We start from the raw sequence: 24,405 nt of genomic DNA, 5'->3' as shown, positions 1-24,405 counted from the left end.
GGTGCGCATACAACAGCGCATGTGCAAGAAAAACAGAAGCGACAGAAGAGTCACAACAATTATACTGCACATGTATTGAACTTGGTCATCCGCGCTCATTCGACTGCGTGTGTGACGCATCTGGATGCGGGAAATTAACCATACCCGGCCTTCCTGGCCAAAGGAGTATACCGTGACCAGCTCACACTCTCAACAGATGGAGTGGAACGCGAGAGTTCCCTGACAGTCCGTGAACTGTCCGTGTGACGTAATAATCACCATTAGGAGAGTCCGCAGATGGCCGCGCACACTGTCCGTGTGCAGCCCAATTTTTGGGACCGCGGACGGTGCACATAAAACAGCACATGTGCGAGTGACATGAATCATATAGCATGTTTCCTATGTACTACTGTACACTCAAAGCGCTTTACACTCATGTCAGGGGTCTCTCCTCAACCACCAGCAGTGTTCAGCATCCACTTGGATGATGCAAGGGCAGTCACAGTACAATGGCACCAGCGCGCTCACCACACACCAACTATAGGTGGAGAGGAGAGAGAGAGCACTTGAAAACCAAAGCACTCGAAAACCAAAAATGCACTAGATAATGCACATGCGCCAAAAGCACCTTTCCACTGATGTGGGCAATGGAGTAGGCTATACTTTGAAAAACTCACACTCTCGACTGTGCCTGAAACGGAGCAAAAATCGTAGTATGCCAGGACCCTCTTAAGGAACCGAAAAATGCGCGCTTTAGCGCAGCACCATTAATGCCCTCATGAAAGCCGAAAACAGTCGCCCAATAAACTTCCAGCATGGAATGGGAGTGACTTTTCTTCGGAGAAGAAAACAGTATCAATCAGGCACTGACACAGTGATACAGATTTTCACCTGCACCAAACTTCAAACATGCGCTACTTCAACACAACACGGTGTGCTTCAGAAAGCAAGCGCCCTGTTTTGTAGCTATAGTCAGATTCTCCCTCTCTTAACATGTAGACCCTTAGAGACCACAGTTCCGGCCGAGGGTGCAGAATCTGCCTCCTGCATAGGGGAAGACACCATGGTGTGTGTCCTTAACAGCAATGCCATGATGCTTGTGTACCATTTCTTTTTCTCTGGCCAGTAAGATGCCACCAAAATCAGTGATGGACCCTTCTGCATACAGCAGAATCCTGGGCTATACGTGTTGGGACATCCACCCCCTACGGGGCACTCCAGTCCATAATCAAGAAAACAGCGGGCGGCGCATGTTTTCTGCAGATGCAAAAAGATACACATTTCTGCACCCGATCTGCACCACTATTCAAGAGTGCATAAGCCACCGCAGGTCTGCCTTGTATCAAGAGCATCCATGCCAATTGCAGCAGAGAGGGAATACCTCCTTGCCTACATATATATGACCATTGTCATATTTTCCATTCTGAATAATGCTTGCCCTGCTGGGTCAAGTGTTTCAGCACCAGGAGAACTATTCCACATAAATGTATGTGACGCTCTTACAGCGCTGTCAACCACTCTCCTCTTACAGAGTTTCTCGTCCATGTTGTGACGTTTGTCATCACTAATGAACATGCCGTAACCCTGCCCAGGGGAATTCCTTCTGTTAACAGATCTAGGACTCCCAGGGGACCATGGTCTGAACGCCCAACAGCGCTACTGAACCATGCTTAAATGTCACATGGCATATAGCAAGTTACCGAACGCCCAGCGCCGGAACTGCAAACACAAAGAGGAGAATCCAGCAGTACTACTGCTATCGGGGTCATGAGCCCCAGCAGTCTCAGCACTGCAAAAGTCCTCTGCCCTCCGTTCGGTTCTCAATCTATCCCCAGACCAAGATATAACAGACCGAGACATAACAGCCCCTTTTGAGATTATCTGAAAAATCCCAGAGCTCGTAAAATGGAAAAACAAGTGCATGTGTTTTACAACACTGCGTGTTCCCTGCTGTCTGCAGCCAGGAGCACGTCATCCAAATAGGAGAACAATATTATGCTCTGATGGCACAGCAGAACCAACACCGCTTCTGCATATCTTTCAGATATGCGCAGTGCCATTAGGATCTATAGGCAATCCCATCAACGGAGACCTCAGAAATGTTTTCTGTGCTCCTGTTTGATTGTGGCAAGATGCATCGGGCAAAAACACACCGATGTAAGCCGATCCCGAGGATGCAGAGGGCAGAACAGGTGACATACTGCAAGCATTTTTGAACTTGACACATTAACCACTCTAAAGTGTTTGTTCAACTGCTGCAAGTCTGGTATTTTTTTTTTTTTTTTTTGGAGGAGGAGGAGGAGGAATTTACTCTGAAAAATCTCTTTCTCCATTTTCCCTTGTGGCAAAACTTGAATTGCCATTTTGCTGAGGAGAGCACGGATTTCCCCTCTCAAACAATGAAGTTGCAATTACTCCGCCAAACCAGAGGGGGGCGCGAGAGAAACCGCAGCCGACAGCCCTACTGGAATCGTGCGAAGAAGCCATGGTGTTGTTAGTGCGCTTACGCGCCACCGTTCAAGGCAGACAGCGAGGAGGATTCTCAAGCATCACTTGTGGAATCCCGCGTCCTTCTGCAAACATCACTGTAAATTGCATAACACTGCATTATTCTCATCTGTCGGCATACGGCCAGACTGTGAGGTTAGAGGTTCCAGTGCAATCTGATTGTTTTAACAAATCAACACATGAGGTCTTGTATGCTCAACACACATTTTATTGACAACATACTTAAACTGAACCCGCTATTTTGCTGGGTTACTGCCCAATCTGGATAGATCGGCAGGCGAGTTTGCATCGCTGATTTTACAGGAATCAAACCCGCAAGCTTCTGTATCACGGCAGGACTATCGACAAACTTTGTTGCCGCTCTCCAACACAGATCAATTCAAGGGCTATCATTTCACTTTCACCCACCTCGGGGAGACGCGATCTGCCCGGTTTGAAAATATATATCATCAGAGCATTCCTCGCCCGCTTCCAGCGAGACCGAATCACCCCGTGAACGCTACACCGACACTCCTCGGTCTATACCCGATCATCCCAACTCTCCGTGGCCTCCAAAACCAGCGATCGCCGTATCTGGATCAGCACCTGAAGACAGGAGCGGGCCGTGTTCGACCACTGCCCCGCCAAGCGGAACGGCAGAGCTGCCGGTAGGGCACAACGTACACGCACTGGGGTTGGAGAGATCTAGTCCAGCCTAATTAGACAAAGACTGGGAAGATGCCTCAGCAGTCCCAAGTCCCGCTGACAGTCCATCCGTGAGCCCCATGACCGGCCTCGCCGCACCGCCTCGGCGGATGCGGGACCGATCCACGGGGCTCACGAGGCTGGCCGGCCTCATCGAACACGGCCAGCCGAGAGCGGAGCAGCCTGAGTGTCAGCTCTCATAATGCTCGCAAGCGGCTCCCTCGAGAGCCGCCCGAGCATGCTGAACACCCTACTTATGATTATACCATGAACACCCACATGCCATAGGACAGGGGAGATAACCTGTTCAGATATTTATCATGACAAAATTTATTAGCCATTTGTTAGTTGTACTAAACTCAAGCCAAAAACTTCTCTTTTATGTCTTTTCCATTAACAAGAGTCATCACTGTGGATTATCTTGTGAATGTGGCATAAGTTTGAACATTTTGTTTGAGAAAAACTTATTAGCCTTTCGTTAGCAAAGCTAAACTTGTTGCTAAATAAGCTTTCTCTTTTTGCCTTAATTTCGACAATAATCACCACCGTGGGCTTTTCTTGCGAAAATGTGGCGTGATGGTGTTCAAGCAGCACGGTGAAGAGCTGAAGAACAAGGGAAATGACGCATACGACTGCATTTATATGCTGTGGGCGAGAGACCCCGCCCACGTCGTCATGCGTCATTGGCCTTTCAGGCGTGAATAAAGGTGTCTTCAGCAGATGGCGCTAGAGCGCGATATCCCATAGTCATGTGTTGTACCGAGTTGACCGACTGAATGGGAACCGCCAAACTGATGAAATTTGGCGATTCAAACCTCTGAATCGACTCACTGATTCATAACGCTCTGAACCGCTGAATCGACTCGCTGATTCATAACGCTCTGAACCGCTGAATCGACTCGCTGATTCATAACGCTCTGAACCGCTGAATCGACTCGCTGATTCATAACGCTCTGAACCGCTGAATCGACTCACTGATTCATAACGCTCTGAACCGCTGAATCGACTCGCTGATTCATAACGCTCTGAACCGCTGAATCGACTCACTGATTCATAACGCTCTGAACCGCTGAATCGAATCGCTGATTCATAACGCTCTGAACCGCTGAATCGACTCGCTGATTCATAACGCTCTGAACCGCTGAATCGACTCACTGATTCATAACACTCTGAACCGCTGAATCGACTCACTGATTCATAACGCTTCGAAGCTTCATGAGGCCGTGTTTTGAAATCGTCATCACTATGTAAGTCGTTATTTAGGGTTTTTTTGCGCACAGAAACTATTCTCGTCTTCATAAAGTTATTGTAGAGCCGCTGTAGTGAGATGGACTTTGTAACTTTAGTCTTTAGTGTCTTTTAAGGGTCTTGAGAGTGTAAAGTTGAGCCAATGGAGGCCTTTCAGAGCATCAGATTTACACTAAAATATCTTCATTTGTGTCTGAAGATGAACGGAGGTCTGACGGGTGTCCAACCACATGAGGCTCAGTCATTAATCACACAATTTACAGTTTTGGCTGAACTAACCCTTTAATATAATAGAACATAAAACATAAAATAGGAATGACCTTAAAGGACAACTCCGGTGAGAGATGAGCCTAGGGGTAATTAACACATGGTGACCGAGTAGATCGTCCTCTGGGATGCGTTTTCATGAAATTCGAATGTACATGAAAATCTCTAAAAACAGATTAGCTTATAACGCTAGTCTATGGGGCACAGAATAAGTCAAATTAAATGGCTAGTTAATACCACTAACAAGGCTCAACATAGCCTCACACTAACACATAATGAGGGTCCCTACAAGCAAACCCAAGCATTGAGAACTGTGTAAGTGTAGAGACAGTTTAATAAGAAGATACTTTATAAAGCGATCATCTGTGAAGGCGATCGATCAGACTGAAGGTCTGCTGAGGCTGAGGTATGACATTACAGCTTGCTGTCATGTGTACATGTGCTGTAATCGCTCAATCAGTGTTTCAACGGCGGAAAGACGTCAATATAACAGCTGTAAACTAAACAATATCATGTAACTTTAGCATCACATTTACCTCAGGCAGCCATTCAGTGTCCACAGAATCATATTCACTAGAGAAATCAACTCTTTCACTAAATATATGCTCTATATTAGCCCTTATATTCATTATATTCTACTGAACCTGTTAGTGATGTCTGGATTATTTCATGCATGTTAAATAAACCTGTCATATAAATGACAGACACTGTGTATAAATGATTATATTTCAACAACCAATTGGAGAAAAAACTTTTGTAATTAGATTTATGAGTTAATGCAAAAATGGCCTTATGTGAAGTTTACATGTTTGCATACAATGTGTTATTTGAGTGTTGATTATTATACCTAAAAATGAATAGCAACTGAATTTCGGCTAATAGTTTGGGCTCTGTTGTTAACCTTTAATATTAATGTGCAAGTAAGGGCTCCCTATATTTTTACAGAAATATCTTCAATAAACTTTTAGATATAATTTAATTCATTCAAGGACAGGCACTTTTTTTCTTCCTCAGTAAACCACTGTTAAATATAAAAAATAAATAAAAAGCAATTTTGTAAGACTGCTGTACCGAACCGTCAGTTTTGAGTAGCGTTACACCCCTACTGTCAGTCTTATTTTTATTTTTGATTATTTTTTGTCATGCGTCACAACACTTCCTTGAGTTCCAGGCGTTTCTGTGTTGTAAATAAATCATTTTTAAAATATTAAATGTGTCAATCTCTTTAAGCAGGGCTGGACATTAGGCCGGTTCACACGCAGTAAATCTGTCATTCACTTGTCATTCACTTGATTTTTCTTTTTGTGTGTTGTAAATATAAACTATTCTGAAGCAATATTCTCACCAGTGTTCAATCAGCTTTGACATATTTAAATCTGCATATTTGTGATATTTGTACCTTTCTATAAAGGACATTTTTCCATAATCTTATTAAATATAGGCTATGCTTCAGCTTTCATTTTACAGTATATTCTTAAATTTGATCAATAAATTAAATTAGAATAAGACACTATACGCTGTTACCAATCAAATTAAATTATTTACACTGAAAAATTACAACTGCATTAAATAATGTTATGAGATTATTTTAAATATTTTTGAATATACAAATAAGAAATGTTGGAAAGATGAAACTAAAGCACCAGTAGGTGGCAGCAGGTGACCGTCTGAATGAGCGAGTCATTGAGTCGATTCAGTGAAACGATTCATTCAAGAATTAGGCGGTCGTTTACGAACAGGTCAGTGAATCTTTGATTCAACCGATTCATTTAAACGCTGAATCATACACTAACACACACTGATGCTGTGAGATGAGTTATGGTTCTGCTGTGATCTTTGTTTGGAACTATTTTCGCTGCTGAAATAGAACAAAAACAGTCCATATTGCATCTAAAATGTAAGCGACTTAATGTTAAATTGTTTCTGGAACTGGCGTATGAAATCAGTCATGTTCAGTCGTGATGGTGTTCAGGAAAACACACTCTTGGTCGTGTAATGTTGCTTAACTGTATCATATGTTATAAATATAAAAACTGCACAACTGTGTGTGTTAACTGAGTTTCTGTGTGTGAGCGCCGCTCATTTGTTTTGGTTTTTCTCCTCGAGAGTCTGAGCCTCAACAGCTCAACCTTATTAACGTCAGTTAGTTTTATATTATTATCCACTATCCATCTCCACTTACACTGATGCACAATCATTATTGCACTTTGGTGATTCCCTAGTTAGTTTTTGTTTTGATGTTTTACTCAGGACACTTGTCCGTCGGGCAAGTCAAATAGTTTTTCACTCGCCCCTTCAAAAAATCCACTTTACAAGCGTTAATGTCGAGCCCTGTTTAGTCTTTGCACGTTTGCTTCTGCTTACACCTGACCACTCAAAAATACACAAAGAGCTTAATTGACCTTTTTTGTTTGTTTTATAAAAGTTTTTATAATGTTGTATTTGTGTTTTAGTGAGTATATCAGGTTAAGCTAAAGCTTCAAATAAGTTTTTATTTCACTTAACATTTATTTAATTTCAAGTAATGAATATTTTTAAATGGTTTTAGTGAACTAACTATCTCTTTATTGAATGTGTCAAATATTGTTCTTAATCTTTCCTACTGATTGTGAATTAAATGGGAATGAAATTAAATACAGTTCATAATCAAAAACGTGTATATATATAATGCGTGACTTTTAACAAGCAGGAAATACACCGGGACTCTTATTTTGAAATACCTCACTATTGCAGTTCATATGAGGAGATAAAGTTTGCATTGTTACAACCGTCTAAATCATATTACTAAATAAACATGGTACAGTAAACATCAGCATTAGTTCATAAACATGACCTGTCATAAATGTGTGTTATTGATGGATTGAGTGGTGTTTTCCCGCCGTTAGATCCGCAGTTCTGACCGCATCTCTTCCCTAGTCAGCCATTTCCCTCTCGCTTTTATTGACAGTAGATTTTTGTCATCCGTTTTGTTTTGTTTTTTTGTCAGTGAAAAAAGGACAATGACAAAAATTATGACATTATGAACAGTGCACTGCAAAAAATGCTTTTCTTACTCAGTATTTTTGTCTTGTTTTCAGTGCAAATATAAAAAAAAATCTTACATTTAAGAAGCATTTACTAGACAAGCAAAAGTTTTTGTCTTTTTGGGGGGGAAATAACTCAAAATTAAGGGAGTTTTTGGGGTAAGCAAAATAATCTTGTTTTCTGTTTGAATTAAGATTATTTTGTTTACCCCACTGGCAGATTATTTTGGTTATTTTTGCTTAATTTTTTGTTATTTTCCCCCAAAACAAGACAAAAACTTTTGCTTGTCTAGTAAATGCTTCTTAATGTAAGATTTTTTAGACATTTGGACTGAAAACAAAACAAAAATACTAAGTAAGAAAAGTAGGGCTGTCAAAATATTAATCATGATTAATCGCATCCAAAATAAAAGTTTGTGTTTACATAATATATGCGTGTGTACTCTGTTAATGATTATTTATATATAAATACACACACATTCATGTATATATTTAAGAAATATTTGCATGTATATACATTTATATAATCTATAATATATATAAATATAAATGTTTTATATAAAAATAATAATTTTTTCTTAAATATATACATGGTTGTGTGTGTATTTATATATATTATAGATTATATAAATGTATATACATGCAAATATTTCTTAAATATATACATGCTTGTGTGTGTATTTATATGTAAATAATAATTAACAGAGCACACACACACATATATTATGTAAACACAAACTATTATTTTGGATGCGATTAATCGCGATTAATCTTTTGACAGCCCTAAAGAAAAGCATTTTTTGCAGTGTGGTAGACACAAGGCCAATCACACACACTGTTTTACAGCTGGAGCGCTGGGATTGGTTTGATCGCTCTGATTGACTGAGGCCGAGCTCAGCACATAACCGGTTCTGTTTAATTCCCCAGGTCTGCCCTCAGCTAAAGGATCCTCGAAGTTGTCCAGCTGGAGTGCGGCCCATGTGAAGTCCGCTGGTAATAACGGCTCCAGCACTCTGCCCCGCTTGGGGAGCCAGGCCTCCAGGAGCCAAGGTGACCCTCTGCACCCACATCCCTCATGAGATCTGAGCTAGACTCTGATGTGCTGTAAACATGTGCTGCAGATAAAGCAGATGTGCTGAAGCGGGACCCCAGGGTGCGTCCGGTCTCCATGTTCGAGTCCATCGAGCCGCCTGCAGCTTCTTTACGGAAGAACCAGAGCAGCGAGGACCTCGCCAGAGACGCCCAGGTACTGGAAACACAGGTTTTATTATACACTACTAGGGATGGGCATTTTTGTCAATTTCTCATTTCAATCATCGATAGATCTAAAAAACGAGTACTCGAGTACTCGGGGGCGGGGCATGTGTAGGGGGCGGGGCATGTGTAGGGGGCGGGGCATGTCCATCATTGAGATAATGAAAACTGTTATGAAAACGGTTGTTGACATACAAACGTGACATGAAAACAGGTATATGTAAACATGAACATATAAAACAAAAAATTTGATAATGGTGCATTAATGTCTTTGAAAAAGAAACATCTTTAGAAAATGACCGTCTCAAATAACCAAGTCAACAGTGAAATAACTCCACCCTGCAGAGCTTGCTAGCTGGTTAATAAACTCAACCAAACGCACCCTATATCAATATTAGTATCAAGATTATTATGAACCTATTACGACATAAATCAACACAAAAGGACGTGAATGCGCACGTGAACTTCAGCGTGCTAGATTTTACAGGCGAAGGGTTTGAAACGGAACATTTTGAATGCGCTCTTCCCTTAACAACGCTGATACTCGGACAACGAAAGCACAGAAACAACATTTTATTAAAATCGTGTTCTCATTATAAAGCTTTGACAGATTGACTCTGCACATCATGCACTTCATTGTATTATTCATGATCGAAGTGTTTACAGACATCACTGCGCGATTTCAAACTCATAACAGCTTTAAATAAACTAGGTCTACTGTTAAAAAATACGAGAACAGTATAGCACTGCTGCATTACTAATATCAATGATTCTGAGAAATAAATAGCCTATCTGAAAATAATATGACTGTCTCTAAACCATATTATAATGTCGAGCATTAATGCATTTGAGCTGAAACTCAAGAGAATGAACAACAGCCGGTATAACGGCAGCGCTTTTATAGCTTATTAAGCTCAACCAAACGCTTCTTATATTAGATTAATCAGATACAGACAACATAAAAGTAATCTTACAACGTGCATCTGCAGAAAAGGACGCGAATGCGCACATGAACTTCACGCGCTAGTCTGAGTGTTCTCGCTAGTTTCTCTGTGGATAAGCTATAAAGTCTCTTTAATCTGATCATACAGTTTGACCCAGCCTTGGTGAGCAGAAGAGACGTCTTTTTAAAAGTATTAACTTTTAACATTAACGTTTCTGACCGGAAAATGTTCTGTTTTGAAATGTTAAAAATCACAGCTTCATCGGAATGATATGACTTTTCTAGCATTAGGTATGTAAACACACCAAAAAATCGAGGGCATGATTCGAGCATGGTAATTGGTTGTAAAAAAAAAAGTAGCGTTCATTGTCTTCGGTCATAAATGATCGACCATAGGAAATGAATGAGAAATCGGCAAAAACACACAAATTCTCTGAAAATTTGTGTGTATAATCTACAAATCGACCACAATGCTGAAAAAAAGTACACAGCAGTGACACTCTAAAACATCAAGTGTGTGATATTGACACATCCACTCACACACACACACTTATACACACACACACACTTATACACACACACACACTTATACACACACACACACTTATACACACACACACACACCTATGAAAAACTGAACCTATGAACCATATTTGGAATTTTTAAAAATCAGCTTCATCAGAATGATATGAAACTTGGTGACTTTTCTAGCATTAGGTATATAAACACACAAAAAAATGACGGTATAATTCGAGCATGCTAATTGTTCGTAAAAAAAATACTCCCACTTGTGCTCTTCGGTCAGAAATGACCACCATAGGAAATGAATGGGAAATCTGCAAAAACACAAATTCACAGAAAAAAATCTATATTTCTAACAAAACAAAAATATCTAAAACTTTATAATAAATAGTCTTTGAGATTTTTTTTAAATATATATTCAAATCCATCAAAAAACAAACATTAAATGTATTCAAAACAGAACTAGGGAATCCTCAAGCCTCTCCATTGAGACCTCTAGTGGTTACACACATGCTTGCAGGATTTCTCAAATAATTCCAAAAGAGGCGCTAATCTGCCTTCAAAAATTTTTTATTTTGAAGGCCTAGTCTCTATTTTAACCTGAAATACTGCAATAATTAAAAATAATAATAATAATAATTACAAAAAAAATAATTTGTATAATTTTCAATGGCAAAAATAGACCATAATTATTGCATAAATATTAAAAAATACCATAAAATCATCTCAAAATACAAAATTAAAAAGAAAAAATATTATTGAAGAAAAATAAATTGCGTTGGTTTTACTGGGGTGGAGGAAGTTTAATTTTTAGGTGTCCGGGAAGATGACCAATGCGCCCCCTAGAGGAAGAGCAGCAGAGGGTTAATAAATCAGATGTATTCCTGTATTGTACACGTTCTCTTCGTCTTAGTATCCCAACACATTGACATTTAAAAAGTGACACTGATCTCTTTATTCTCAGATCGCCATCAAGAGCACAGTCAAGGTTCCTCCTCCAGTTCCGACTAAACCCAAGCAGGCCAACCTGCCCTCTGGTGGACCGATGGGATATGGCAAGACCTTCCCCGGGAAGAGTAAAGCTCCGGCTCCGCAGCCGCCGCCCGCTGCTCCATCACCGCTTCCCTCCAAGCTGGAGGCTCCTCCAGCCGCCACTGTACACCCCTTCAGCCCCGAGCCTCCTGGAGCCAAAGACCCCGGGGTCCTGCTCAAGCCCCAGATGCTGACCACCAGCTCCATCTACTCCATGTACACGCAGAAGGGCCTGCTGACCGGAGCGCTGACCCGAGCTCAGACCCGCAGCGCCAACTTCACCAGCGGTGAGGAGAGTTTAGGCTTTTTCCTGGGTCAAAAAGGGTCTTCGGTGGCGGCTGACAGACATGGTCATCCATACACACACACACACACACACTAGGGATGCGCGGTATACCGGTACTGGAAAAATACCGGTGTATATTTTATTTCAAACGGTACAATATCATGATTTTGCTCATTTCGGTATATGCTGCTGTTCCGAAGTTCACCGCTAGATGGCAGTGCGCTACCGAAACTGAAGCGAAACTGGCAAATGTGGCAACAGAACAAGATGAATACAGCAGTTGAATCTCACTCGACACGCACAAAACTCATGAATAAAGACAGGAGTAGAGGTACAATTTTGAATTACTTTCCTAATAAAACTGCTGAAGAACCGTCAAACCTTGCCAAGCATCGTCACTTAATTCCTGACTTGTAAGACATTATGAGATCGACAGGCGAGTGCATAATTCTAACCATCTAATTTAGACATTTTTCTTTTAACACTGATTAACGCACATACATAAGATCGTATCGTTTAAATTAATCTCCAGCGTTCGTTTCAACCAGTGACGTTTAGACCTCATAATATCTGCACGCACACAATTGCACTATTTACATCCGCGAAAGACACAACCAACTGTGTTTATGTGACGACTCACTAAAGATGGACATTTGAGACATAATTTTGTGTGTATTTGACTAAGGAAAAACAACTTAATTTGGAATGCGCGAGCTCTTTAGGCCTGTGTGTGTGTGTGTGTGTGTGTGTGTGTGTGTGTGTGTGTGTGTGTGTGTGTGTTTGTTGTTGGCATGAGCGCAAAGAAAACTCTCTCTCTCTAAGAGCTCTCGTCCCATATGTATTACGAAATGCTATAAAATCGCTTGCATGTTCAAATTGGCGAGGTTTAAAAAGACGTGGGCAGTGATTTCCGTCATCTGTCCCGCACCAGAAGCGAAAGTGTTGAATCTGAGCGCGCAGATGCTTTTATAGTGCATGTGCGATGTCTTTTGAAGCCAGAAGCAATTTGCTTATTTTGAGAGAATAGAGACGCGCAGTAATGCTGAAATTACTTACAAGAAAGTTTCCAAATGACTGATTGATGTTATAATATTTGTTGATTAATTTAATAATAAACATTTGCGGTAATTTCCCGCTTCATAAACTCAAAACTTGCGAGAGTGAGTAAAATTATGCGCAATACCCGCATCAAAATTCAGACCCTGTGTGGTATCGATTTAATATCGGTACTTCGGTATTAGATTGTGGTACCGTACCCAATACAACATTGTGGTATCGAGCCATCCCTAACACACACACACACACACACACACACACACACACACACACACACACACACACGCGTGCGCACACACACACACTCACTCACTCACACACACACACACACACACACACACACACACACACACACACACACACACACACACGTGCGCACACACACACACTCACTCACTCACACACACACACACACACACACACACACACACACACGCACAGTAAAAAAGTACCCTACCTGTGATCTGCAAGCGCAATACTGACAATACATTTTAAATAAATTCAAAGAAAGTTTGTAATTTTTGCTTATCTTATTTTGATATCTTATTTTTACACTATTTACAGATAATTGTTTTGGTATATAATCATATCAATATTAAAAAGTAGTATTAAAATAATGAACAAATAGCCTAATTTTCTGCCATATACAATTTCATAAAATGATCAGCTAGCTAATAACAAATTTATTCTGGGTTTCACCTCACTCCAGTCTAAACTAAGCGATTTATATGCTGTTTATTTTACTACACATTGTGAACATAAACAAGCTGAAAGACTGTGGATGATTCAAACTAACTCTTACTATCCACTCTTGCTAAATTGTGTAAGCACACTTGTGTTCGCATTTCAGATGTTCTGAGTAAATGATTAAACTGATTCGTGAGTTCAGTGTTGGACAGATCAGCTGTTCTAACCAGTCGTTAAAATGATTCAAAGGAGTCATTATGGCGAATCGGACATTAGCAGACGCGCTGTGTGCGAATCCCGTCTGTTAGAACATCGTGAAAGATTTGTCAACACACAGAAAACACTTCATAACCGGACAGGATTTGTTTCCCGTTTATTGAAAGTATGCTTTATGTCAGCTGGTCAGAGAAGAGTCAACGTTTTTTGAGCGCATTTCACACCCAGCGGTAATTAAAGGGAAACATCGTCTGAATGCGCCACGTGCAACATGGATTCGGTCTTCCGACCTTTTGATTTTGATTAACGTAATATGTGAAATATTAGAAAGCTAAGAATGCTGATTTTGAAGACCGAGAGAGCGGAGGAGCTCTGATCGTTCTCTCTGACACTCATCTATTCTACATCACTCATAAATAGGGTTGGGTACCGAAATCCGGTTCCAATATGGCACCGGTACTTATATAACCGGTGTGTACCGGACCGAATCAGAACGCAGATTTCGGTTCCTCATTTCGGTGCCAAAATTCAAACGTGCTTTCGCGCTTTGGCTGAGCCAGAGACAGACGCTCAGCGCTCGTCATATCACAACTCATGACAACTATTCAGTGTTTTCAACCACATCATGATTATTTCAGGTTTCAGACATTTAAATGCTCATAAGTACTAGCAAAAAACACACACTGATGTCTATGAAAGCGGCAATGACAATCCTTTCAGACGGTTATAATTTGACTAACGTTACGTGTTTTATTCACATCAGATACATGCACATTTTACAGTAACTATATAGTTTACTCTATTCTTCCTCCAGTTCACTGGTCACTTTCATGTATTTCGTGAGACGAGAATGAACTCAAGTGTTGTAAATCCGACAGATCCGATTCTGAGGCGCAAACTAACATGGCGCCGCCCATTGCGCTTTATAGATCAACTAACACACATTCACTCACACATTTGAACATCAGATAGTTCGTGACACAGTTAAGAAGTTTGTGAATATTTTGAATAAAAAGAAAAAGCTAAATAAACCCGATACAGCTGAGCTGTCAGCGCTATTGCGGCTGCTGTGTGTCATGTGAGAAACATGACGCGTCACCATGGAAACATTAAGGCGATGCGTTCTAAAATATTTAGCCAGAGAATATGATCATATTTCAAAATAAAGCTGAAGCTGAAGCTGGTTTGTAGCAGAGCAAGAATACAGACGACTAAACTGTTATTTAGAGTTATATTAGGCTTGCTGTAGTTGGGTTAGGTGGCTTAGGTTTTACTGTGAATTTGTAAATAAGTCAATTATAATTTGTAAATAAGTAAATTGTGTTTTGTATTTATTTATATTCATACATTTAAGTATACATTAAACTTTTAATAAATGGTTCAATTTAAATAATAAATAAATAAATAAATAAATAAAAAGCCATTTAATGTCATCCACCTCGTTTGGTGGCCTTTAAAAAAAAAAAAGTATCGGTTCAGGCACCGTTTAGGCACCGGAACCGTTTTAAAAGTATCGGTTTGGCACCGGAATTGAAAAAAACCCAAACGATACCCAACCCTACTCATAAATCACAATAACTCATCAAATAAGGCTTTGGCAGGACAAAAATTTGTTTTGGCCGCCGCCAAAAATAATTTTCAATGTAGGAAAAACCCTGGAGTTTAGATTCCCTGCCCGAGCCTGAACTCTGGCCGGGCCCTTGATCGCTTGTGTTTTTGTTTTTTTCTCATTACTTTATTAGCCTAATTGGGTGGGCAGAAAGCTTTGCCATAATCAGAAATAATATATATATTTAGCAAAGTAATACTACAACTAAGAAACAAATGTCTACAAAGTTGCACAAGTCAGAATTGGAGATGTGTGTTAAACTCACAGCACACGCAGTGATGAAGCGCAGCATTAGCCTATTTCTTTTCATAACTAGAAGTTAAAGAAAAGTAGACATGTCAAGCTTTCTCTACTCATATTTCTCATGTCTGTGAGGCAGTAGCTCATGTGCAGCGCATGTGATCGCGCTACTTCATCTCACGCTTATCATCTGATATTACTCCATTTGCCTTGATTCAAATTAATTAATTTATACAAAACGAAATTCATTTTAAAGAAGGGCTTCATACAAAACAAAACTTAATATTAAACAAAATATAATAACCAGCAAAATCATTTCTGACCCACTCGCATCTTTGCGCTTTTCATAATCAGATGAAATTGAAAAATAACATTATAATATTTAAACATAAATATAAAACAAAATACATTGTTGGCTACAACAAGTAGGCCTTTAGTACAGATGCATGTCCTGTGTGAGGGATTTGAGTGTTGTTTTACAGGGTTCATGAGCGCCTGCATAGAGCGGATGATTGAGCGGATGATTGAGCGGATCCACACCCGTCTGCTTCGCTCATTACAGGCTTAGGGCCCTATTTTAACGATCTGAAACGCAAGTGTCAAAGCGCGAAGCGCAAGTAACTTTGTGGGCGGGTCTCGGCGCTGTTGCTATTTTCCCGGCGGGATAAATGGCTCTAAAATGGGTTGGTCTGAAGTAGCTTCATTATTCATAGGTGTGGTTTGGGCGTAACGTGAATAAACCAATCCGAGCGTCATCCAACATTCCCTGTAAAAGCAGGTGCGCAACTTCCATTATGGATTGCTATTATTCTGGCGTATTTACCAGGCGCACGCCAGGAGCGGTTCACAGCCGAGGAGACTGATGTGCTTGTAAGAGCAGTGAAAGACAGAGAAGTGAAGTTGTAATGTTGTACATTATGGTAAAGGTGATTTCACAGTCTTTTTTTTTCCAGTCTTTCAGTTTTTCAGTCGATTTTTGTTCCTGGTTCTTGACGGACAAACCAATTTGTCAGATGTCCTTATATACATATATGTCTTGCCACTATTGGGCAAACAGGTCTTATCCTTAATTATTACAATTAGCCTGAATAATTTGTAAGCTAGATTTATGCCTATTTTTTCACATCTTCGTGGCACACCACAATGATTTCCGTCATCTCATGTGTTAATATTTTTTTAGTGTAACAATTTATGATTTGCAAAAATAACTGTTGCATCTGTGTAGGTTACATGAGCAAAGTGTATGCGCGTTGTGCACGCTATACATTATGGTCAAGCATGCGCCCTTAAAATAGCATAAAGAACAACGCGCAACGCGCCACTGACTTTAGACTAGGTTTTTTCTGGTCAGTGGCGCAATTGTTTAATGGAACAGCAAAATAGCACCAGGGATTGTTTGCGCCGGAACACGCCTCCTTTTTTGCGCTGAACCGCCCAGGGAGCGCAAGTGCATTCACTAGTTTAGCGACGTGCTTCTGTGGAGGGAAAAGCGCGCTTTGCGCGGGTGCAAAATAGGAATGACACATGCGTCGGTGTACAAAGTCAATTGCGCTGGGTGCAAGATAGGGCCCTTATTCTCAGAACGCCCACGTATTAAAAAATGGTCGGGTTTAAATCGGGCTCATAATTACAGTTAATGTGTCGGGTAGGGTCGGGCTTGAGCTTGTTTTTGAGCCCGATCTAAGCTCTAGCGGTGATTCAGGACATGAAATCGTTTATCCAGCGTGACTTACAACAGAGCACACACAACACACACCACTTGATCCGGCCCTTCTGCATCAGATTCACATCAATGCCGACATGTCACTCTATTACATCATCACCACATGGACCAATGGGAGTTCGGAAGCGTTTAACCAGTCGACGCAAACTATACCAGAACGATCAGCTGTTTTCAACTCTCAATAGGAACTTAGTTTTGGCCTGATTTTGTTCAAAATTACGTCACACAAGCGTTAATCCGACTTGCACACTATAAATATGACTTACTTTAGAGCTTTATTTATCCCCTTGGGGCAATTAAAGTTAGGCTCATATGGTGTTTCACAAATAACACATATACATCTAAACAAACATTCAAACCCAAAATAAAAATAAAGGGAAAAAAAAACACATATTAAATCAGCCAAATGTGTTACATAAACGAAGTGCCACAGGCACAAAAGTAAATTTATAATGATTTATAACGAACATCTCATTGTCCTTAAACGCCGCCCCAAGGGCATCCACTCAGTCTCCACATGCAGCGGGTGTGTGTGCTGGCTCCTATTATTTTGTGTGCCATTCTCAGAACTTGTTGTTCATAATACGATGCCAAGCTTCGTAAGGGGACTCCCATAATTTTTGAGCACATAGTAACAATACCTTATAAACGATTCTTGTTCTATGTAGACAGACTAAAGTTACAAAGTCCATCTCACTACAGCGGCTCTACAATAACTTTATGAAGACGAGAATACTTTTTGTGCGTAAAAAAAACCCTAAATAACGACTTATATAGTGATGACGATTTCAAAACAAGGCATCATGAAGCACCGCTGAATCGACTCACTGATTCATAACGCTCTGAACCGCTGAATCGACTCACTGATTCATAACGCTCTGAACCGCTGAATCGACTCACTGATTAATAACGCTCTGAACCGCTGAATCGACTCACTGATTCATAATTCTCTGAACCGCTGAATCGACTCACTGATTCATAACGCTCTGAACCGCTGAATCGACTCACTGATTAATAACGCTCTGAACCGCTGAATCGACTCACTGATTCATAATTCTCTGAACCGCTGAATCGACTCACTGATTCATAACGCTCTGAACCGCTGAATCGACTCACTGATTAATAACGCTCTGAACCGCTGAATCGACTCACTGATTAATAACGCTCTGAACCGCTGAATCGACTCACTGATTCATAATTCTCTGAACCGCTGAATCGACTCACTGATTCATAACGCTCTGAACCGCTGAATAGACTCACTGATTAATAACGCTCTGAACCGCTGAATCGACTCACTGATTCATAATGCTTTGAACCGCTGAATCGACTCACTGATTCATAACACTCTGAACTGCTGAATCGACTCACTGATTCATAACGCTTTGAAGCTTCATGAGGCCGTGTTTTGAAATCGTCATCACTATATAAGTCGTTATTTAGGGTTTTTTTGCGCACAGAAACTATTCTCGTCTTCATAAAGTTATTGTAGAGCCGCTGTAGTGAGATGGACTTTGTAACTTTAGTCTTTAGTGTCTTTTAAGGGTCTTGAGAGTGTAAAGTGCATTGAGCCAATGGAGGCCTTTACATTTGGAGGAATTTACATTTTTGGGTGAACTAACCCTTTAAAATCACAAAAAATCCCCCCCCCCCCCCCCCCCCCCCCCCGCCTGCGACACTGCCACCTTTTTTACTCTGAGGAGTTTGCAGGTCTGATTTTGAACTCCCAATAGGAGCTTAGTTTTGGCCTGATCTTGTTCAAAATGACATCACACAAGCGTTAATCCGACTTGTACACTATAAATATTGTAGGTACTTTGGATAAAAGCATAAGAACGTAAAAATGTATTGTTTTTTCCCCTGTGCGTGTAGTTTATGGGAAGCCAGTGACGTCCACAGGCCAGCCGTCTCATAACCAGCACCCTGAGAACCCGTACCTGGACCCGCCCAGTGTCCCCGAGACGGAGAGGGACCAGGGCCCTGCTCCAGAAGCCCAGGAGCCCGAGCGCATTCCCAGACCCCTCAGTCCCACCAAGCTCCTGCCCTTCATCTCCAACCCCTACCGGCACCAGAGCGACGTGGACCTGGAGGCCCTCCGGAAGAAGCTCTACAACGCGCCGAGGCCCCTCAAGAAGCGCAGCTCCATCACGGAGCCCGAGGGCCCCGGCGGCCCCAACATTCAAAAGCTCCTGTACCAGAAGACGACTCTCGCCGCGATGGAGACCACAGTGAGTCCTGCGGGAGAGGAGGAGAAGGAGGCGGCTCCATCACTGGAGGCCCTCGATCATCAGCCGGTTCCGGATCCGGGGCCGCCCGCAGAAGCAGAAGCAGAGGACGTCCCTCCTCCACCGCCTCCACACCCGGCCTCTCCACCTCCTCAGCCGGCCAGCCCTCCTCCTCCTCCACCTCTTCCCTCTGAGAGCCTCATAGAGGACTTCCCTCCCTATCCTCCTCCTCCATATCCCAGTGGAGCCGAGCAGGAGCCCCATGAGGACACGCTCAGCCTGAGGCCCCCAGAGGTCACCGGGCAGGTTCCCTTTCCACCCGTGAGTCTCACATTTAGGTTTTGTTTCACTGCGACGCTTTTGGACTCCCCATCACTGCGATGATTAGGGCTTTGCTCAGAATATCGATACAACGATACATCGTCATGAACTCCTGCCGATGCGTGTATCGATACTGTTAAGATAAGATGTTACCGATAAGTTTGGTCTTGTTTTAAAGCAGACACTCTGCAGAATCGGTATCACTTCAGTATCGTATCGTGACTTCAGTATCGTATCGTGTCTTCCGTATCGTATCGTGACTTCAGTATCGTGATGCGTATCTTATCGTGTCTTCCGTATCGTATCGTGACTTCAGTATCGTGATGCGTATCTTATCGTGACTTCAGTATCGTATCGTGCCTTCAGTATCGTGATGCGTATCGTATCGTGACTTCAGTATCGTGATGCGTATCGTATCGTGACGTCAGTATCGTATCGTGACTTCAGTATCGTGATGCGTATCTTATCGTGACTTCAGGATCGTATCGTGCCTTCAGTATCGTGATGCGTATCGTATCATGACTTCAGTATCGTGATGCGTATCGTATCGTGACTTCAGTATCGTATCGTGACTTCAGTATTGTGATGCGTATCGTATCCTGACTTCAGTATCGTATCGTGACTTCAGTATCGTGACTTCAGTATCGTGACTTCAGTATTGTGATGCGTATCGTGACTTCAGTATCGTATCGTGACTTCAGTATCGTGACTTCAGTATTGTGATGCGTATCGGGACTTCAGTATCGTATCGTGACTTCAGTATCGTGATGCGTATCGTATCGTGACTTCAGTATCGTATTGTGACTTCAGTATCGTGATGCGTATCGTATCGTGACTTCAGTATCGTATCGTGACTTCAGTATCGTGACTTCAGTATTGTGATGCGTATCGTGACTTCAGTATAGTATCGTGACTTCAGTATCGTGATGCGTATCTTATCGTGACTTCAGTATCGTATCGTGACTTCAGTATTGTGATGCGTATCTTATCGTGACTTCAGTATCGTATCGTGACTTCAGTATCGTGATGCGTATCGTATCGTGACTTCAGTATCGTATCGTGACTTCAGTATTGTGACTTCAGTATCGTGATGCGTATCTTATCGTGACTTCAGTATCGTATCGTGACTTCAGTATTGTGATGCGTAGCGTGACTTCAGTATCGTATCGTGACTTCAGTATAGTATCGTGACTTCAGTATTGTGATGCGTATCGTGACTTCAGTATCGTATCGTGACTTCAGTATTGTGATGCGTATCTTATAGTGACTTCAGTATCGTATCGTGACTTCAGTATCGTGATGCGTATCGTATCGTGACTTCAGTATCGTATCGTGACTTCAGTATCGTGATGCGTATCGTATCGTGACTTCAGTATCGTGATGCGTATCGTATCGTGACTTCAGTATCGTATCGTGACTTCAGTATCGTATCGTGACTTCAGTATCGTGATGCGTATCGTATCGTGACTTCAGTATCGTGATGCGTATCGTATCGTGACTTCAGTATCGTGATGCGTATCGTGACTTCAGTATCGTATCGTGACTTCAGTATTGTGATGCGTATCGTGACTTCAGTATTGTGATGCGTATCTTATAGTGACTTCAGTATCGTATCGTGACTTCAGTATTGTGATGCGTATCGTATCGTGACTTCAGTATTGTGATGCGTATCGTGACTTCAGTATCGTATCGTGACTTCAGTATTGTGATGCGTATCTTATCGTGACTTCAGTATCGTATAGTGACTTCAGTATCGTATCGTGACTTCAGTATTGTGATGCGTATCTTATCGTGACTTCAGTATCGTATCGTGACTTCAGTATCGTGATGCGTATCGTATCGTGACTTCAGTATCGTATCGTGACTTCAGTATCGTATCGTGACTTCAGTATCGTGATGCGTATCTTATCGTGACTTCAGTATCGTATCGTGACTTCAGTATCGTGATGCGTATCTTATCGTGACTTCAGTATCGTATCGTGCCTTCAGTATCGTGATGCGTATCGTATCGTGACTTCAGTATCGTGATGCGTATCGTGACTTCAGTATCGTATCGTGACTTCAGTATCGTGATGCGTATCGTGACTTCAGTATCGTATCGTGACTTCAGTATAGTATCGTATCGTGACTTCAGTATCGTATCGTGACTTCAGTATCGTGATGCGTATCGTATCGTGGCTTCAGTATCGTATCGTGACTTCAGTATCGTGATGCGTATCGTATCGTGACTTCAGTATCGTATCGTGTCTTCAGTTTCGTATCGTGACTTCAGTATTGTGATGCGTATCGTGACTTCAGTATCGTGACTTCAGTATCGTGACTTCAGTATCGTGACTTCAGTATTGTGATGCGTATCGTGACTTCAGTATCGTATCGTGACTTCAGTATCGTGATGCGTATCGTATCGTGACTTCAGTATTGTGATGCGTATCGTGACTTCAGTATCGTATCGTGACTTCAGTATCGTGACTTCAGTATTGTGATGCGTATCGTATCGTGACTTCAGTATCGTATCGTGACTTCAGTATCGTTATGCGTATCGTATCGTGACTTCAGTATCGTATCGTGACTTCAGTATCGTGATGCGTATCGTATTGTGACTTCAGTATCGTGATGCGTATCGTATCGTGACTTCAGTATCGTGATGCGTATCGTATCGTGACTTCAGTATCGTATCGTGACTTAAGTATCGTGACTTCAGTATTTTATCGTGACTTCAGTATCGTATCGTGACTTCAGTATCGTGATGCGTATCTTATCGTGACTTCAGTATCGTATCGTGACTTCAGTATCGTATCGTGACTTCAGTATCGTATCGTGACTTCAGTATCGTGACTTCAGTATTGTGATGCGTATCGTGACTTCAGTATCGTATCGTGACTTCAGTATCGTGATGCATATCGTATCGTGACTTCAGTATTGTATCGTGACTTCAGTATCGTGATGCGTATCGTATCGTGACTTCAGTATCGTGATGCGTATCTTATCGTGACTTCAGTATCGTATCGTGACTTCAGTATTGTGATGCGTATCGTATCGTGACTTCAGTATTGTGATGCGCATCTTATCGTGACTTCAGTATCGTATCGTGACTTCAGTATCGTGATGCGTATCGTGACTTCAGTATCGTGATGCGTATCGTGACTTCAGTATCGTATCGTGACTTCAGTATCGTGATGCGTATCGTGACTTCAGTATCGTATCGTGACTTCAGTATCGTATCGTGACTTCAGTATCGTGATGCGTATCGTATCGTGACTTCAGTATCGTGATACGTATCGTATAGTGACTTCAGTATCGTGATGCGTATCGTGACTTCAGTATCGTGATGCGTATCGTATCGTGACTTCAGTATCGTGATGCGTATCGTGACTTCAGTATCGTGATACGTATCGTATAGTGACTTCAGTATCGTGATGCGTATCGTGACTTCAGTATCGTGATACGTATCGTATAGTGACTTCAGTATCGTGATGCGTATCGTGACTTCAGTATCGTGATGCGTATCGTATCGTGACTTCAGTATCGTGATGCGTATCGTGACTTCAGTATCGTGATACGTATCGTATAGTGACTTCAGTATCGTGATGCGTATCGTGACTTCAGTATCGTGATGCGTATCGTATCGTGACATTGTTGGTGATACGCAGCCCTACTGCAGTGTGTGTCAAATGCCTGAATGTGAGTGTGTGTTTTCTGCGCAGGGTAAGCGGACGAACCTGCGTAAGGCGGGCTCAGAGCGGATCGAGCACAGCATGAGGGTGCGCTTCAACCCTCTGGCTCTGCTGCTGGACTCCTCTCTGGAGGGAGAGTTTGATCTGGTGCAGCGCGTCATATACGAGGTTTGATTATTAGCGCTTTATGATGTTAAGAGTTAATGTGTGTGAAAGAGTCTCTTCTGCTCATCTGATCATAAATGGGGAAATATTACAGCAGCAAGACTGGAGTAATGATGATACATTCATTAAGTTGGCTTGAAAGAGATAACTTACTGATATTGTACTTAAACTTATTTTCTTCTTAGACTAAAAAACGAATTGCTAGTTACCACCTAGAGTACCCTAGCAACCACATAGCAAGACCCTAGCAACCACACAGAGTACCCTAGCAACCGCATAGCAACCACCCCAAGTACCTTAGCAACCGCATAGCAACCACCCTAGCAACCACCTGAGTACCCTAGCAACCACATAGCAGGTCTAAACTACTAACTAAAACTCAAGCTATTTTAAACTATTTCAAACTTTTCAAACTTTCTGGCTATACTTTTTCAAGCCAACTTAACGGGTCAGTTCAGCCAAAAATGTAAATTGTGTCATTAATGACTGAGCCTCATGTGGTTGGACACCCGTCAGACCTCCGTTCATCTTCAGACACAAATGAAGATATTTTAGTGTAAAGCTGATGCTGAGAAAGGCCTCCATTGGCTCAACTTACACTCTCAAGACCCTTAAAAGACACTAAAGACTAAAGTTACAAAGTCCATCTCACTACAGCGGCTCTACAATAACTTTATGAAGACGAGAATAGTTTCTGTGCGCAAAAAAACCCTAAATAACGACTTACATAGTGATGACGATTTCAA

The 24,405-nt window shown here is 41.7% G+C and overlaps 1 protein-coding gene across 3 annotated transcripts in view; it reads left to right on the top strand.

The window, feature by feature from the left end:
* Positions 1-24,405, top strand: part of tp53bp2a (tumor protein p53 binding protein, 2a) — a 68,624-nt gene that overhangs the window by 36,456 nt on the left and 7,763 nt on the right. For all 3 annotated transcript variants that reach the window (XM_079841937.1, XM_079841936.1, XM_079841938.1), the window contains 5 exons: positions 8,637-8,759; positions 8,831-8,955; positions 11,393-11,747; positions 19,147-19,820; positions 23,525-23,662. In XM_079841937.1, coding sequence (XP_079698063.1) covers positions 8,637-8,759; positions 8,831-8,955; positions 11,393-11,747; positions 19,147-19,820; positions 23,525-23,662 — 1,415 coding nt within the window. The remainder of the gene's footprint in view (positions 1-8,636; positions 8,760-8,830; positions 8,956-11,392; positions 11,748-19,146; positions 19,821-23,524; positions 23,663-24,405) is intronic.

Source organism: Gobio gobio, assembly GCF_949357685.1.
Source record: "Gobio gobio genome assembly, chromosome: 18".
NCBI lineage: Eukaryota > Metazoa > Chordata > Actinopteri > Cypriniformes > Gobionidae > Gobio > Gobio gobio.
This window is presented reverse-complemented; position numbering and strand designations above follow the sequence as displayed.